General features: G+C 44.4%; 1 protein-coding gene across 1 annotated transcript in view; it reads right to left on the minus strand.

Annotated features, from left to right (window-relative positions):
• LOC147625735 (uncharacterized) overlaps nt 1-19,003 on the minus strand; it is a 77,792-nt gene that overhangs the window by 15,477 nt on the left and 43,312 nt on the right. The window contains exon 3 of the mRNA XM_086817267.1: nt 8,633-8,705. Coding sequence (XP_086673393.1) covers nt 8,633-8,705 — 73 coding nt within the window. The remainder of the gene's footprint in view (nt 1-8,632; nt 8,706-19,003) is intronic.

A 19,003-nucleotide genomic window follows, 5' to 3' on the forward strand; every position in this document is an offset into this window, starting at 1 on the left:
TGCAGCGGAACGGCTGAATGCTTCATGCGTTAATGCTCCTTGTGCTGTGGACTGAAAACGCTGAATGCTGAGGTGGTCTAGGGCTGAATGATCAATCGCTTACGCTCCTTGTGTTGAAGGCTCCAACGCTTGATGGCTGATTATGAGATGATTGAATGAATGGTGCAAAAGCAAAACTATTTATATGCGTCTAAGTGGCTGGTCGGTTGGCTGAAGGGCTAGCCGACTCGACACTAAATGCTCTACACGACTTGTTTATCATGGATAAATGGTATTAAATGCTGGAAATTATGGAAAAAATACCATATAAATGCTAATAAATATTCTAAAAATACTAGATGTTATCTGAAGGCTTCTACAATGATCTATATGCAATGGATGAATGATATGCAATATGCAGAATGCTTTCTAATGCAAACCGTAAGGTTTCTACCGACTCTACATGCATGAATGAATCTCTTCAAGTGGGTTAAGGGACTTGACTAACTGACTGACTGACTTGCTATGGCTAAGGAATGACCTACGTAGCTCGTGCTTGACTTATCCTGAACTGAGGATCACAATGGGGTCACGGCGTAAGACAATTATCATCCTAAAGTGTGCTAATATTGTACAATGTTGCACTGATGCTAATGAGCCATCTTGTCACGATGCACTACAGTGCAGAGTGCATGTGACATTCCCTCCTGCTTAGCTTGGCGGCAGGATAATGGCTTCCAAGTAGTCTGCCAACAACTGGGAGTACTCTTGAAAAAACCCCTCGTCTAGCCAAACGGCTTCGTGGGTACCTCGATCTCGGAATTTCGTATAGAACTGACGTATCCGTCGACCGGAACCATGCTTCCAACGATGAAGAAGGATCTGCTCAAGCTCGATGACTTCTGCTTCGTCTCCCACGTTTGGCTACTGTTCATCTGAAACATCAAACACTTCTGGTCCACCATATGGTTTTAGCCAAGAAACATGGAAAACATCATGCATTGTCCAACTGTTAGGAAACTTCAACTTCATGGAGACATCACTTATCTTTTTAACTATTGGGAAAGGTCCAAAACTACCGAAATAAAGAGACAACAAATACCCACTTGTCTCAATCTTTGTTTCATGATGCGCAGATAGACCTAATCCCCTTCCTTGAAGTGGACATTTCGTCTAGACTTATTTTCTTGTCTGCTATAAGCTTCCTGTGATTTGGTCAAGTGGTCTTTAACTGACTCAATGATTTCAGAAAATGCTTCCGTTGTTTTATTAGCCTCAAGAGATGGAGACAGACACCAATCTCGTCAAAAGAGAAGAGAAACGTCGACCAAAGGCTGCTTCATACAGAGTCCGTCCGACACTGGATGAATGAGTATCGTTCAAGATGGCTTGGACCAATGGAAGATAATGTTCCCATTTGGACTGTTGGTCATATGACAATATGGCTTGAGAACATCAAAGGCCAACTGGTTATAGATTTTTGTCGGGTCGCCTGTCTGCGGATGGAATGCACTAGACAATTGTAACTTCGTTCCAAAGTTTTCAAATAATGCCCTCCAAAAATGCGAGGTAAACTTGGAATCTCTGTCTGAGGTGATGGTGCTAGGCAAACCACAAATGGAGTACCAATGTTTGAGAAAAAGACGGGCTACATCCTCAGCTGTGGCCATATGCTTGCATGGGATGAGCATGCAGAACTTATTGAAGCGATCCACAATGGTAAAACATTGAGTGTTACGGGATCCGCTGGATGCTGGTAGAGGCCCTATAAAGTCTATAGATATGTCGATGAAAGGTCCGTCGGGGATAAGCAAAGGTTGAAGTAACCCAGCCTTTTTTGTATGTGGAACGTTAACTTTTTGACAAATCTTACAAACTTGAACATGTGAATATACATCATGCCTCATTTTTGGCCAATAAAAGGACCGTTCTAATTTCTCGAGGATACTGTTGATACCTCTATGTCCTCCAACTAAGGAGTCATGGGCATCATGGAGAAGAGTTACTCGCTTCTCCCAAATGACACAGAGGCGGTTCTTGAAGAACAACCAACCGTTCTGCACTGAATAATGGCCAGGCTCCAAAGTGAGGGCCAAATTAATTCTTTTCGGCGACATCCAACTTTCTACTGTAGTAGGCCACAGGTCTATTGTCCTGCTAGAGAACTGCACCTATGCCCACATTGCTTGCATCGGTAATGACCTCAAAAGGTTCATCCCAAGATGCTAACTTTAAAACAGGCGCTTCTGAGGCAGCTTTCTGGAGTGCACGCAATGCATCAAGCGCCTTGTCTACGAGTCTTCACCCCCTTAAGCAAGTCGACGAGTGGCGCTGCAAGGTTGGAAAACTACTGAACATGGGTGTTGTAGGCTTGGCAAAGGCCTCCAAAAGAACGGATCTCTTAGGCGGTCTGAGGGATGTCCCAATCCAAGATCTCTTGAGCCTTTGAGGGGTCCAATCAAATCTTATCGGAACCGATGATATAGCCCAAGTATTCAACCTCATTAACACCGAAGATATAGACTTTCTGGCATTGATGTAGAGCCCATTATCTCGCAAAAGTTGCAAGACTTTCTCCACATCTTTCTCATGCTGCTCCGTAGTGGTGGCTGAGAATACAAGTATGTCATCAAGAAAGATGAAGACACAATTACCAATGAGGACTGCGAAAATCTTGGACATCATTTTATTGAAGGTTCCGGGTATATTGGTGAGCCCAAAAGGCATGACTATGAACTCATAGTGACCACACTCTGTCTGGAAAGCTATTTTTGGAATGTCAGCTTTGAAAATGTGGAGCTGATATGGTAACCACTCTTGAGGTCGATCTTAGTGAAAAAGTTTGCACCGTCTAAACGCTCCAAAATGTACTCAATCCTTGGCATAGGAAACTTATTCTTAATGGTGAGTTTATTCAATACCCTGTAGTCTACACAAAGGCATGTAGACTTGTCCTTCTTTTGGACAAATAGGAGGGGTGCAGCAAATGGTGAGGAAGAAGGCCAAACGAATTCGGCTTGAAGAAGCTCAGATAACTCTCTTTCTAGCTCGCCCTCTAAAGTCTTGGAAAGACAATAGGGGAACCTGCTAGGAGGTTCTCATCCAAGGACCAAATCAATATGATGGTCCTCAGGACGTGATGGAGGGAGATTGGGCGGAAGATCGTCCCTAAGCATAATGTCATGATGTCTGGACAGGAGATCTGCTAACTGTGGGACTGAAGATGAGATAGGTGCTACCGATGAGGTAGAGACTGTCTGAGCACGAACATAAAGTAGTGCCCCTTTCGCTCCCTTGCGGATAGCTCGTCGGGCCTGGAGGTGCGAAATCAATGGGATGCCAAGAATGCTTCTATCCCCACGAATCATGACGGACTCAGGAAAAACTTTACAAATAGTAAAAGTGTCTTAACCCCAATCGGGAATAGGCTCATATTGACGAAACCACTGGATTCGTAAGATCATGTCACGCCCCAGAAGAGGCGAGACAACGAAATCTCGTTGGAATGAGACCCTTTGAACTTCAAAGGCAAATTGTTGTGCCTTTTGAGATATGTCGGTGCAGAGACCAGGTGTGAACCCGTCCATATCCAAATGATATGGCACTAATGTGCAGCTCATCTTGTTAGCCAACTGGGGAGAGATGGCGTCCTCAGAACTGCCCATGTCAAATAGGACTACAAACTGTTGGCCCTTGGCAAAGCCATAAGCTCAAATGAGACTTTTCTTCGCAGCATGGCTCTCACTCTCCTGCTTAGCATCAAATACCACAGATGGCATAGGATGCATAGAAGGTAAAAGCTGAACTGCATTTGTGGTGGTAGGTGGGGCTGGAGGAGCTGGAGGAGCTGGAAATGTTGTGGCAACTATGGCAAAAGGAGCTTTGGAGGCTTGCTCTGCTTGCCATTTGTGGCAATCCTTCTTACCATGCCCAATGGTAATGATAGAAAAAGCATATGTTTTATGACTGGTATTTCCTTTGCTCCTCTAGAGGAAGACAAACCTCAAGTGATGTCTGCTTTAGCCTTTTCCTCAAGGGTTTTCTTAGGCTTGGATTCCTTATCCTTCTTACCCCCTGAACTAGAGCTAGTACTGCCATCCTTCTTAGCATCTTTAGAAGATGCATTACCTTTCCCTGGCTGTGCAGCAGATTGCTGTTGTTGGGGTTTGGTACTGGACTGTGATAACTGCTTGGGCTTGCCCCCGTTCATCTTCATTTCTTCATTTTGAGCAAGAGTCAAAGCCCGGTCATATGTACTGGATTTAAAGTTGCGAGCTGTGAACCGGATGTTGGAATCTAATCCACGAATGAATTGATCCATCTTGGGCTGCTCAGATAACCAAACTGTTGTGCTAAAGTTCTAACCTTTCCGGAAAACTGAAGCACTGGAGACTCCTTCTATCCGAGTCCATAGAACTCATTTGCCAAGCCGGTCATATACTAGGGCGGGAGAAATATGGTGTTTAGGTCATGAACAAATGTATCCCAGCTAAAAGTTGTGGCAGCTGTGGTCTAGTCTGTATGAAGACTAGACCAATGCTGCCACCAAGTGACTGCCTCACCCGTAAGGTGGGGAGCCGCTACGTGGACTCTATCCTGAGGATCTGTAATCCTAGCTAATGGAAAATGAGCAGTAAATTGATAAATGAACTAATTAACTACTAAATGATCACACTTACCATCATACTTACTAAAATTTGGTTGACTTCGAATGACAGTAGTCGACGTCGCCGCGAACTGCTGGTTGGTGGCACCTGAGGCTGGGAAAACTGAAGAGAGGTGCTAATATCTAAGATGCATGGCCTTCTTTTCCCTTTGGTGCTTGAGTAACATACGTTCTCAATCGAGCTCTCGTTGGTGCTCCCAAGCGGCGATTTCAGGTTGACGTCGGTCTTCTTCGATCCTGCGTTGGGCTTTCTCATGGTCCCGTCTGTTTGCTTTTTCTTGTTGCTTTCCTGTTTCAGCTTCTGCTTTTTCTTCTCTCCGTCAAACCTCGTCTTCTCTTCTTTGTTGTTCCATCTGAAAGAAGAGGGAGATGTAGTGGGGGGTTACTGGAGGAGGAGGAGGTCGTGGTGTTGTTGCCTCCAAGAGTTGGAGACGCTCCATGAGAAGCTGGTTTTGAGCTCTGAGTAGAGCTATGGTGTTTGCGGTAGTCGGAAGAGCAAGGTCTCCTTCGGGGGAGACTTCTTCCGACTGATGGGTACTCTCCTCTGTAGACATGATGCTGAAGTCGGTGGTCGTGCCAAAACACAATCTGACCATCCAAGGATGCCCTCACGCTAGGATGCAGTGTGTGTGGACAAGCTGAATCTGATACCAATGTAACATGCAGCAAAAGTATTCGTAATTAAGGATCCTGTCACACAAATTCTCACAACGCCTTCTATATCCTGAGTTTCGCGAGTTTAGCAATTCACTTTTATGACTTCAAACTTTAAGAGATTGAGAGAGAGAGAGAGAGAGAGATAGATAGATAGAAATTGTACACCATATGGGGTCTCGAATTACCCACTGAAGGGCCCCCTATCCCGTTACTAGAATAGTATTTGCTTTATTACTTGAATAGACTGACTTTGGACTGACGATAAGCCAAACGCAAGATCTCGGAGGACCAAGAGTCGGGCTGAACTGTACACCGCTGTAGAAGCACCAATGATGACCAATCCCGAGCCTATGCACTCTTCCCAATGGAATGAGGGAAGGCTGCAAATCTGAGGCTGAGGTAGGGGCTGATTGGGACTGTTTCTAGGCTATGTATGAATGCTGAAATGAATATGAATGCTGAGTTTTACCTTCACCAAAGTGCTGTAGCAAAACGATGAAGATAAGAATGCCGAAAACTGCTCCTATGCAGAAAACGCAAGGTGATCTGAAGGGCTGAATGCTGTAGATGCTGCGTTTTGATGAAGAATGGCTGAATGCTTCATGCGTTAATGCTCCTTGTGCTGTGGACTGAAAACGCTGAATGCTGAGGTGGTCTAGGGCTGAATAATCAATCGCTTATGCTCCTTGTGCTGAAGGCTCCAACGCTTGATGGCTGATTATGAGATGATTGAATGAATGGTGCAAAAGCAAGACTATTTATATGCTTCTAAGTGTGGTCAGTTGGCTGAAGGGCTGGCTGACTCGAAACTAAATGCTCTACACAACTTGTTTATCCTAGATAAATGGTATTAAATGCTGGAAAGAGTGGCTGGTCCCAATCCCGGACCCTTTCCCCCCACAGTGGTTGGGAGTGTTCACCAGGCATGACATACCTTTGGCCATCCATGGTGCTGATGAGAGCTTTGCCTTACATTCTCTATCGGATCAAATGGCAAACTTAGAACAGAGCACCCTTTGGAGGATTTCAATGGATGCACCTTGTAGAGGGTGAGGGTGATTGGTTTCCATGCACACGAGTGGCACATAGACCCTCCTCCAGCCAAGAGAGATTCTGGCAGTTATGGATTTGCAAGGGATGCCCTCTCACGTGACTTGATTGGGACCCAAGAGAGTGGACATGGCAGGATCCCTATGACAGTGAGGAGGCTCCCGGCACCCCTTTCTCTACTTACACCGCACGGCTCAGCCCCACAGGATTCAGATGCCAGAGATCGAGGGCACTCCAGTAACAGCAGGGCACTGGCAATCTCAAGGCCTCCCTCCTCAATTTCTCTCAAATATTTGGAAGAGGCTGTGGGGCAGTTTTCAGCCGCGAAAGATCACTCTCTTTCTGTGGCAGCTGGCACATCGGATCCTGATGGTTAGGTAGGCCAACGGGCTGTTAGAGGTGTGGCCATCTCCAGGATTCCCAGCCTCGCTGCCTTTGGGACTGCCCGACGGTTCAGCAGGTTTGGCAGCGGATTCTCTGCATTTTCACTATGCACCAGGCCCCCTCCCACACAATTACTTGGGGCACAAGCAACTGAGGCCAAGGCCACCATGGCAGAGATAGTCTTCTCCTTAACACACCGCACAATGCACTCCCCCCCCCCCCTCCATTGTATGAGATAGCCTTCTCCTCCCATAGCAGCCAGCCAGAGGAGGAGGAGAACATCCTTCCCCTTTTCAGTTTCTTGATTCTCGCTAGTTTGTACTTAGACGTTATGGTTGTTTTGCTCAGTAACTAATAGAAGGATTCTACTTCCCAGAGAAAAAAAATGGATATATACAACGATAAATGATCTAAATCGTGCATGCTATGCAAACCTAGCTACATGCATACCAAAAGGTTGTCCTGCTGTCCTCTAAGAAAACACTTAGTAGAACTGCCTTCCAGAGGTTCTTAATGCTTAGCAAGTTCATGTCGTTGATCAAAAGCTATAAGGTATCAAAACATGAAATATCAAAAGGAAAATATCATGTTACAATGACAAGACATTTTAGAATCACTCACAGCCTTCCATTTCAACAGTCAGATGTCTTGTAAATGGCAACAGTTCTTCCATAACACTGGGCTTTGGGATGATGTACATGTGTAGAACATTGCAAGCAGTACAAAAGAAAAGGATAAGTAGAAAGCATACAATAATACTTGTGGCTGTCTTCGCTAGCATACGATGAGCAAGAAATCTCAATTCTGTAGATGGCACTGTGACTAGCGGTGTAGTCATTGATAGAAGACATCTTGAAGCTGTAATATCTTGGAAGAGGCATGCAAGGTTGTTCATCAAATCTTATATCCAAACACTGTCATGGGTTGCAATAATTTTAGGCAGAAGGAAGCTTTCATGATCAGCCCTTTCCTCTTCAAGATGGTCACTGCTACACCGCTAGCGCATCACCAACATATACATTATATTTAGTAATTTTGAGCCTGATAATGTCAATCGTTACATCAATAACATGGCAGACAGCAACTTGGATCACAATATCATTCACCAATTTTCTACAAGGACTTCCTGGTAGTCATATTCAAGACGACTTACCCTGCAGACACTAAGGAGGTGGCCGGAACACAGGAACATCAGTTGTGAGTTGTATGCCCTAGGTGGAGACAACGAAGCATTTTTCACTTATAAAATCAGTTAGGACCAGACAGCAAAAGAGACCCTGTTTGAGAGTATTTTCTTGTATGCAGATTATATAAGTGACTTTGCAACATGGTAGCTAGTGTCCTCAGCTGGCCAATGGTCTTGCCTATTCCTTTTAGCTTAACACCTGCCCACCAGGCATCTTATTTGGGCCTGTCAGCTGCCCAACAAAGTCCTGCCCGCTGCTCAGAAGGCCATTCATGCCTCATGGCCTTTCCGACCAGCACCCACCTTGGCTTCTCCTAGCCTGACTGGTTCTCAAATGCTTTCCCAGGCAGCCCGTCCCTGACCTGGAGTGAGGTATCTCACATATACATAAATATATATCAGCAACTACACATACACATGTATAATCTGTTACCTGTTTATTGCTGACCCAAGTTTCTAGCCTTCTAAAATCTGCAGCTGTTTCCCTACAAAGGCATGTATGATGGTATATGACCATGTATATACACAATGTGCAAGGGCTGATATGATCAATTTGGACACAGATTTAATGTAACTAAAGAATACTTCACATTATAATTCAGATTGAAATCGTCAGCTTCATCACATTTAAAAATCCACCAAGGTAATGCAGCATTTTTTTCTTAGTAGAGTCAAGAACAAAAAAAACATCCCAAGTTGAAGGGACTGACCCAAACATTCAGAGCTTCTTCACTCACAAAGAGCCCGAATCCCGCCGCCATAAGTAGCCAAAAGTATACCCATCTGATAATTAAAAAAGAACCAACTGATTGGCAAAGGATAATGACATTAATTATCACTAACTGATGCATTAGCATGCCAAAAACACTCTGAGACCCTCTTTATACTGTCTTACTAAAAAAATTTGATGATACCAAGAGTCCTTATTACAGTAAAACAAAAGGAAGGTATCGGTAGTTGTGCCTTGTAGCATCTCCATTGCCATACCCATTTCCTGTGCTTGGAGAATGGATAGATTCTAGCAATGTTGGACCACAGAACCCTAAGCAGTCTTTCTACATGCTCGAAACTGGCCAAAAATATTTGCCAATAAGAAAAAGACTGAACCACATGCACTCTGTCATTGGCCTTACTGCGCTTCAGCATTCTTTTGCGATACTATATCTTTTGTATAGAAAGTACATTACATCTTGAGACAGCTAAAAGTGGATTCCCTCTGTGACTGGCCACTCTCGGGAAGAAACTACATCTGAGATGGGAAAGGGGAAGGGGAGCATGTGACGAGTTTCATGAAACACGCGACAACTATGATATTCTCACCATTAGCATGATAATTGGGACTACCATGGAGACTCAAAGAGATCCAAAAGCATGGCAAGGTCCTAGGAAGAGAGCCCGTGACCCATCTCCTCACTATGAAGATGAAAGAAGAAGGCATGACGATTCTCACCATAAGAAGAAGCCTCCAAAGAGTTCAAGACCAGCAACAAAGACATCAAGTTCGAGAATTTTCATGGTAAGCTTGACTCCAACAAACCTCTTGCTTTTATTCAACAATTTCAGATGTGATGAGGACTTCATAGAGAAGTCAAAGCTTTGCCATGTGGGAATGTGCCTCAAGGATCTGTGGTTGGCCAAGAAACTTGCCGGTTTTAAGGTCATATTTTATGCACAATTCTGCCCAGCAACTTTGAGAAGAATGCCCTAAGCAATGGGATTGGTTGTCCTAAGATGAGCATGAATCACTTGCCTCGTACATTTGCAGAATTTTGGAAGTGCTTCTCAAGGTTACTCCATTCATGCCTATCTTGGATGATGATCACTCAAAGCTTTACCCTATTCTTCAAAAATGGCTTAAACTGTACCCAAATCAAGCCATTAACAACTCACCAATTCTGTTGCGGCAGTTGCACATGCATTTGGCGCAAGGAAAATCAGCCCTAAATACATCCAGATAGAGATCAAGGACTGGCCTCAATCAGCAAAAATATGAGGAGCCATCGGAAAAGGATGAAGACAGAGAAGAATCACCTAAGGATGGTCCAGAAAAGAAGCCATTAAGCAAGCAGTTTACTTCCAAGAAGCCCCAACAGCAAAAGGACACTCATTGTACTAAGCACGACACATTCATATAGACACGAGACAATTCTATAGGCAAAGACACACTGCATTGTATTACTTGGTGAAAGATGTATACAACTGTATTGCAAGACTTCCATGAATTACAGAGTGACAAAAATGACAACATCTTGGTATTACAAAAGAGCTCGCTCCTACAATGATTGGGCCACGCCCTATTTATAGCTTTACAAACTGCCAGGCAGCAGTGACAGGTGTCAACACCCGATTGAACCAATTGCCATGATCCTAGATCGAGGTGGCTTGCCTCTTCATTGGTCAAAACCTTCGAGAATTTTGGCTAAGCTCAGCTGACCCCTGATTGGTCAGCTTCACTAGCTCACATCCACCAGCTGCTGCCACCGCTCGCTGAAGGCTTCTGTTGGTAGTAGCATGATGCATGCCTCTGCCATTCTCATGCAAATTCTTGACATATCCCACCAGCTGGTCGATCCTGAGAAATTCCTGCACACCCGAGCTTTCATGAGCTCCTCACGTTAGCTCAGCCCACCACTCCCACGGTTGCAGAGCCCATTTTCAGAAGTCAAAATTTTTACACGGGTGTATTCCTCGTCGTTTTCCGAGTCTCCCAAACCAAAGAACTCCATAATCGGAGCCCATTTAGGCCATCAAAACCATTCTGCAAATTTTCAGCTTTTCCGAAAACAGAGCTGAATCGCACCCTTGGTTGAATCCGCCGTTCCTCGTGCAATCGGTATCAACATACGCCATTCCAACACCCATCACTGGGGTCCTTTTTGGTCATCAAGCCTCTATTCAAATAACTTTTCTATCCCTACACTCTGTCATTTCAATACACTTGCAGGTCCATGTCATCAGTGGGTCATTGGACATCCCAAAAGGTTGCCTTTCAATGGACATTGAGTGTCTACAATGCATTGTGCAATGACATTTGCTTGGGGTAAATTGTTAGTTTGCTTTGAGTAATGGCTAATAATGATGTAATCAGGATGCTCTTTGCCAAGGACAAGTTTGACGGGACTAACTACCCATTGTGTGCCTCTATGATGAGGCATCTACTGGTACCCAAAGGGCTTTGGGGTATTGTCACAAGTGATGATGCTTGTCTAGTGGCTGCTATACAGCAGCCTGCTCCTAGAGCACATACTGGAGAAGTTGCACTCACTTCAGTGATACAGGCACAGGCACCTCCCACTGCAGATCAAAGACGATGGGACTCTAAAGATGCACAGGTACATGCCATCATTACTCTCCCCATGAAGAGGAGTATCATACCGCACATCCATTCATCTGTCACTGCTAAGTTAGCGTGGCATGCCCTTGCAGCACTATATTAGGTGCGCAATGAGGCTCATGTGGCCTACCTAAAAAAAGTAGCTGGATCTTTTGCATATGAATGAGGGTGACTCTATGGATGAGTATCTCACGAAGGTTAAAGACCTTTGAGAATAGCTTGCAAACATTGATGAGCCTATTCCTAACAGTTCTCTTGTCACTACCATCCTCAATGCATTGCCTAGCACCTATCAGGGCTTTGCTACTACACTTCAGCTGCTCATGAAAGGCAATGCAAATGCCTTTTCTTTTGATGAGCTAGTGTCTTTGCTTCTGCAAGAGAAGCAATCCCAAACGAACAAGTCGGGAATGAGGGTTGGTGATCAAGCTTTTGCCGATCAAGGCAAAGGTAAAGGCAAGGCATCCAGTGCCAGTGGCTACAAAGCTAAAGATGGGACAGCTGCCTCTTTTGGCAAGGATGTAGACAAGGGTGACAGTGAGAAGCCCAAGAAGAAGGGTAAATGTAATTACTGTCGGAAACCAGGCACTGCATAAATGAATGCAGGAAGAGGCTTGCAAAAGAGGAGGAGAAGAAAGACTCTGGCATGTCTATGGCCGACGCATCAGCACCAAGTGCTAACAAAAAGAATTCAGCTAGCTATACTCAAGATGAATGGGCATTCCAAGTACAATGCAGCTATAATCCCTCTTTGCATAATGTATGCATGGCAACTATAGATGCTGATGTATTGTACTTTGATATAGTGGTGCTAGCAGCACATTATATCACAATGTCATCTCTTCTCTTCCTTGGAGGATGCTCCAAAGGGGGACACAATTACATGTGCAAACAACTCCAGTTATGTTGTCAAAGGAGTTGGAAAGTTTGTGCTCACTATCTCAAATGGTGGGATGATCACTCTCTCTCATGTATTGTATGTACCAAGTATCAAGAAAAACCACCTGTCCATTTCGGCCATTGCTGGGTCCAGCCTAGTGGTCCATTTTATGGATGACAAATGAACCGTACATGAATGCAGTGATGGGGATATTATTATTGCATCTGGTACTTTAAATCATGTTCTCTACAAACTTGACGCATATGAGAGAGTTGCATATGATATTATGATGCACATGCAGTGTCTAGTACATCCAGTGTGACAGATGCAGAGACTCGGTTTGATCATCTAAAGTTTGCTAGTCTCCTACACCTACAAAGGCATGATATGGTCTCCACATTGCCGGCACTTGATGCACCGGTCAAACATGTTTTTGAGGGTGCATTTCAGGCAAAATGCATCGGGCACCATTTTCCCAAGTATGATTCAGTGAGGGCTGCTTGAAAATTTCAGCTCATACATCGTAGTGTATGTGGTCCGATGAGGACACCATCCATTGGAGATCATCTCTACTTCATTACGTTCATTGATGAGCTTTCCAGATTCAGTTGGGTCCATGCTATGAAGCAAAAGTCATAGGTATTTATGTGCTTTAAGCACTTTCAGCTCATGGCTGAAAATGTCTCTGGATGTAAGATTCAGACATGACGTACAGATAGAGGCTGGGAGTACATGTCCAAAGCATTTAATGAATATTTGTCAGAAAGAGGCATTCAGCATCAGTGTACCGTGCCCTATACACCTCAGCAAAATGGTGTATCCGAGAGAAAAAATAGGCCTCTGATGGAAATGGCACGATGTATGATCAAAGGCCAAAGCTTGCCTCACAAGTTTTGGATGGAAGCTGTCATGTGTGCAGCCTATGTTCTTAACAAATGTCCGACCAAGGCTTTGCAGAACATCACTCCTTAGGAAGCCATTCGTGGCTCACAAGCGTGTATTTGGATGTTTGGCTTATGCTCTTATGCCTGAGCAGCATCGCACGAAGCTTGATGATGAGGTAGTGAAATGCATTTTTGTGGGCTACAGTTTAGAGAGCAAAGGGTACCATCTCTACCATCCTGCCTCACAGCGGATTATGATTAGCAAAGTTGTGGTTTTTGTGGAGAATTCTTCTCAGCCCTTGCTTGAGTGCAAAAAACAGCCACATGTAGACTCACAAGATCTCTTTGATACTCTTCTTCCTTTGTATGGTACATCCTTGCCTGCTGTTGGGCATTTGGACACTCATCCTATGGCTGGGAATCAGCCCATACACGCTGACAATCAGCAGCCAGACATGCCTGATGTTGATCCCATTGGTCACGCAGATGTTGATGATGCAGTGGCAAAAGAAAGGACAGCCATGCACGAAGCTAAAGCCGTACCTTGCAAACCTTACGGGACATGCTCTCATCAACACCTTGTGCAATGAACAGGAGCCTGTTTACTTACTCAATACTCAAGAATCACATGGTATTTGGCAGATTTGCCTCATGGCAAATAGGCCATTGGTACGAAGTGGGTTTATAAGTTGAAGAGAAAAGCAGATGGTAGTGTAGACTGCTACAACACAAGGCTTGTTGCCAAAGGCATGGTCACCATGAAACTCGTTTCGGTGGCTTTGAAACTCGTTTCATGTTTCAGTGTTAAAACGATTCATGTGCACATTGAAACCATATCATTTCATGTGGGGGAAAAGGTTGTGATTTTGTGTGCTTTTTAGCTTTTATAATTCTTTCTCTTTCCTTCTTTTCTCTTCTCTTTTGTAGGTCTTCTTTGTTTACCGATGATAAATATGCTAATATCATCTTATAACTATTGGCCAGTACCATCACATTTTATGTATAGGATCGTTTCAGTCCAACGTTTCATTGTCAACCTACCTAGTGTTGAAATGTTTTGTTCCAAAATAAATCGTTTCAGCATCGTTTTGTTTCGATAGTGAAACGTTTAAATATGAAAAGATACATGCACACTTAGTTGCACATGGTTTTTGCAATAGTCCTACTGAGAGTACCCTCTATGTACAAAGAACTCAAGAAGTTTCTTGGTCATTGTCTTGTACATTGATAACATGCTACTCACAGGCCCTAATAAGGAGCAAATTTCAGCTTTCAAAGCTGAAATTACATTCATCATTTGAGATGTTAGATATAGGCTAGTTACATTTTTATTTGGACATTCAGTTCTTACAGCGTGCAGACGGCCTAGTCATGATGCACTCAAAATATATACAAAGACTACTTAAAAGGTTTAATTTTGAAGACTATAAGCATGTGTCTACCCTAGTTGAGACAAGTGCGAGGCTTAGCATTTAAGATTTTGGAGAGCCTTTTGATCAGACATTATATCAACAGGATGTTGGTTGCTTGATTTATTTATGCAACATGAGGCCAGACATTCAATTTGGGGTCTACTGAATGCCTGTGTCTACACTAGTTCAGACAAGTGCGAGGCTTAGCATTGAGATTCTGGAGAGCCTTTTGATTAGACATTTTATCAACAGGTTGTTGGTTACTTGATTTATTTATGCAACATGAGGCCAGACATTCGGTTTGGGGTCTCTCAGTCGAGCAGGTTTATGCATAGTCCAGGCTCCAAGTATTGGCAAGCAGTCAAGCGAGTTTTCCGCTACTTACAAGGCACTCAGCACCTCAAATTGTTCTATCCTACGAGGGGTGATTCACAGTTGCATGCCCTTACAGATTCTAATTGGGCGGGATGTTACAACACGCAAGTGTCCTCTAGTAGCTTTTGCTTTCGTCTTGGTGATTCATGTATATCATGACTCAGCAAGAAGTAGCTAACAATGGTCACTTCCAGCTATGAAGCTCAGTATAGGGCAGCTTTTACAATTACAGTTGAGTATTTGCCTTGGACACCTTATGGCTGATTTGGGTGTTGGACAGTCATCCTCCACCACCATTTTCGTTGACAGTCAAAGTGCATTGGCAGTTGCGAAAAACCCAATGTTTCATGCTCGCACTAAGCACAATGAGGTGCATTATCATTATGTCACGGTAACACTCTCAATAGGAGAGATCAACTTGGTATATGTGCCTACACATGATAACATGGCAGATTTATTCACGAAGGCTCTTTCTCGTGAAAAGTTCGAAGTTTTTCACAAAGCTTTGGATTTACGCAGTGGTGTGTGAACACGTTACGATAGCCGGGGCACTTTTTACTCTCCTTAGGAGAGGTTTTTTCCCCATGCATAGGAACACACCCTAAGCCATTTAGTGTGTGTTACCTTATCATGTTATTGTACTTTCATTTTGGTACAATCAACATTATTGAGTTACATGCTTTTTGTAGACATATGCTCACTTATGGTAGTGCTATGGGTGAACAGGGCTTAACCAAGGGCACTTTTTCCCATGTGATTTTTCCCCTTGGATATCAAGTGTGAAAGGACACTCTATCCATATAATATTTTGTACTTCTATATTATATGGATGTGACACACATGCAAGAGTTGACTTGCATTTTGTGGCTACCACAATTTTGCCTCTCTCTCTCTCTCTCTCTCTCTCTCTCTCTCTCTCTCTCATATAGGTACTCCGATTTGTTGGCAGGTACTCCAATTTGTCTCATAGGCCGAGTTCGGTCTTTTGGAAGACGTTAATAAAATCTTTCTTTCTTTCTTTCTTTCTCTCTCTCATTTCTGTGTGAGCTTCTTCTTTCTGCACCTAACACTAATGTGCAGGTTTCTGTGTGTGTGAGTGTGTGAGTCCAACACCAACAATTGGTGTCAGAGCTGGGGGCTGCCTGTGGAATTCTGTCTGTGAGATCTGCCAGCACAGCAGGTTCTGTCGCTATGAAATTCCATCGACTGTGTATTCCCGTCGACCTAGCCCGCCGACTGTGCTTTTCCGTCCGTCGAACAGGTTCCGGCGCCGCGTCTGTCCATCGACTGCTTCCATCCGGCAATCTGTTCCGTCCACTGCTCCGCCCAGCTCAGGCGGTGGCACTAGTGCGGCCAGAACCGCCGCCACCGCTCAGCGCCTCTTGCCCGGCGGAGTCTGTCCGCGTCCGCGCCAGCCACGGCCTCCAACGCCGGCAGTGATAGTGCGCATAGAATGCCTCCGCCCGAACGGCACCGAAATCCATCACGCCCCGCTCTGCACAGAGCCATCCACGCCTGCAGTTCCGGAAGCACGTGTCACCGCCGTCTGTAACAATCCCTCGTCGGCCTGCGGCCTATCACCGCCGTCTGTACCTGCTGTGCGCCTATACCTGTGCCACGTCCCTGTGCTGCTAGCGTGTACCCAGGCGCTGCACCTCTGACCATGCCTGGCATCATCCCAGCTAGACCCTGCACGCCATCAGCCCAGCTGCAAATCTGCCCGTCGCCAGCTGCACGCCGCCTGCAACTCTTCCATCTGCACATCCGTGAAGGCTGACACTGCCTCGCACAGTTCCCCGCCACGTGGGCTGCAGGTACTTTGATTTTAGAAATTAAAAAAAAAAACTTGCAGCCATTTCAAGGCAAGTTCAACAACTGTTGGGGGTCTGCCAAAATTCCTCTTTGCCAAATAAATTGGAAAATTGCAGGTGGTACAGGTTTCAAATAATTTGGGAGATTCTCAATTTGATAACAAATTGGAGAAATTGAGCATGCTGCTTTGCTTACATTTTGGGGGTTTTTCAAATTAACCTCAAAATCAACAGATTAAGCCTCCCCTGTTTGCAAAACCTTGGGACTTTTGTAAAAATTAGACAATTCACTGCACATTGAAGCAATTGCAGTGCATAAAAATTGGGGCTTTTCAGATTGGGGCATAAAAATTGGGCATTACAGCTGTGACTTGTCGCATACGTATACACATTGTGTGTAATTGGACAATTTGGTGCAGGTTTACACTTGCTTCAGGTTGAAGGCAAAAATTTGCACAAGACATTTGGTTGCCTGGCAGTGCACATTGGTGCTTGGTTTGCTTACAGGTGTATTTTGTCGACATCGCTCAAAATGCTACAGATGTATTTGGTGTGCTCACCCAGGACGACAAGTTGGATGGATCAAACTACTCCCTATGGAGTTTCATGATCCGTAATTGCTGGTGGCCAAAGGGCTTTGGGGCATCGTGTGTGGTGATGACACACACCCACTTACCATACAGCCAGCAACGCCTCAAAGGGGAGATGCTCAAAGAGCTCCTAAGGCAGAACCTGCTCCCACACAAAAGCAGAAGAGATGGGACTTTAGGGATGCACACGCCATGTCCTTGATAGCCCTTTCAGTGAAAAGGACTATTATTCCGCACATTCGATCTTGCAAGACATCGAAGCTTGCATGGGAGACATTGGAAGCAATGTATCAGGTACGCAACGAGGCAAGAGTTGCCTACTTGAAGAGGCAATTGGATCTTCTTTCTATAGATGAGGGTGACTCCATGGCAGATCATCTCACCAAAGTGAAAGATTTGCAGGATCAATTGCTCAACATTGATGAGGTTATCCCAGACAGACAGCTGGTCACCAACACTCTTCATTCTTTACCACCTCCTACTTGGGCTTTCACACCTCTCTCAACCCCTCTACGAGAGGAGGTGGTGATCCTGTCACTTTTGAAGAGCTGGTGGGTTTACTCTTGCAGGAAGAGCAAACAAGAGCAAACTTATCTAGCAACCGTGCTGGAGACAAGGCATTTATAGCCAAGGATAAGGGTAAAGCAAAGAGTTTTAGCCATGCGGGACAACAGTCTAGTAAGGCTGGTCATGGATAGCCCTCTTCTGGTGGTGAAAAGTCTCACAAAGGCGATGCAAACAAGCCTAAAAGAAGGACAAATGTCACTAATGCCATAAGCCTGGACACTACATCAATGAATGTAGAAAGCGGATTGCAAAAGAGAAAAGGAAAGAAGCAAGCAATGCAATAGCAGACTATTCTGATGACAAAGCACAGCAATCAACTAACGTAATTCAAGAAGAGTACACTTTTTTGGTCACATGCACTAGTGACACACCAAGTGCTTCAGATAATGATATGTCTTGCATTGCATCTGACAGACAAAATGTATCATGGTATTTTGATAGTGGTGCTTCGAGCCACACGACTTCATGCAAAGATTTTTTTCAGCACTTGGTTTATGCTTCAAATGGCTACACTGCATCATGTGCAGATCATACCACATATCCAATAAGGGGAATTGGCAATGTCATACTTATTGCAGCCAATGGTGCCAATATATGTACGAAAAATGTATTGTATGTTCCAGGGATAAAGAGAAATCTGCTCTCTGTCTCAGCCATAAACGACCAAGGTTTAAAGGTTGAATTTGAAGATGAGAAGTGTTTGGTAAAAGACCCATCAAAGGGTTATGAAATAGTCACTTCTGGAACACGATACACAGGCTTGTATAAGATAGACAGCTATGACAAGCGTACTTATGATGCAAATATAATGGCTGCCCACACTCTTGCTATGCATGATGCAGAGCTATGGCATACTCCTTTTCGGCATGTGAATTTTCGGAGTCTGATGCTTTTGCAGAAGCATCATATGGTTGATAATATGCCACCTCTTGAGTCTCCAACAAGACACGTTATGAGCGGCGTATTTTGGGAAAGATGCAACGTAAACCATTCCCCAAAGATGGAGCTGTTAGAGCTAAAAGTAAGTTACAGCTCGTACATAGTGATGTATGTGGTCCAATGCGGACACCATCCATAGGGGGATATCTTTACTTCATCACATTCAATGATGACTACTCCAGGTTTGCTTGGGTTTACTCCTTGAAAGCGAGAGCAGAGGTGTTTACATGCTGTCGACACTATGTAGCAATGGCTAAAAATATGTTTGGATGTAAAGTCCAAACACTCC

The sequence above is a fragment of the Cibotium barometz genome, chromosome 23, assembly GCF_041138505.1.
Source record: "Cibotium barometz isolate CiBa-2024 chromosome 23, ASM4113850v1, whole genome shotgun sequence".
Lineage (NCBI taxonomy): Eukaryota > Viridiplantae > Streptophyta > Polypodiopsida > Cyatheales > Cibotiaceae > Cibotium > Cibotium barometz.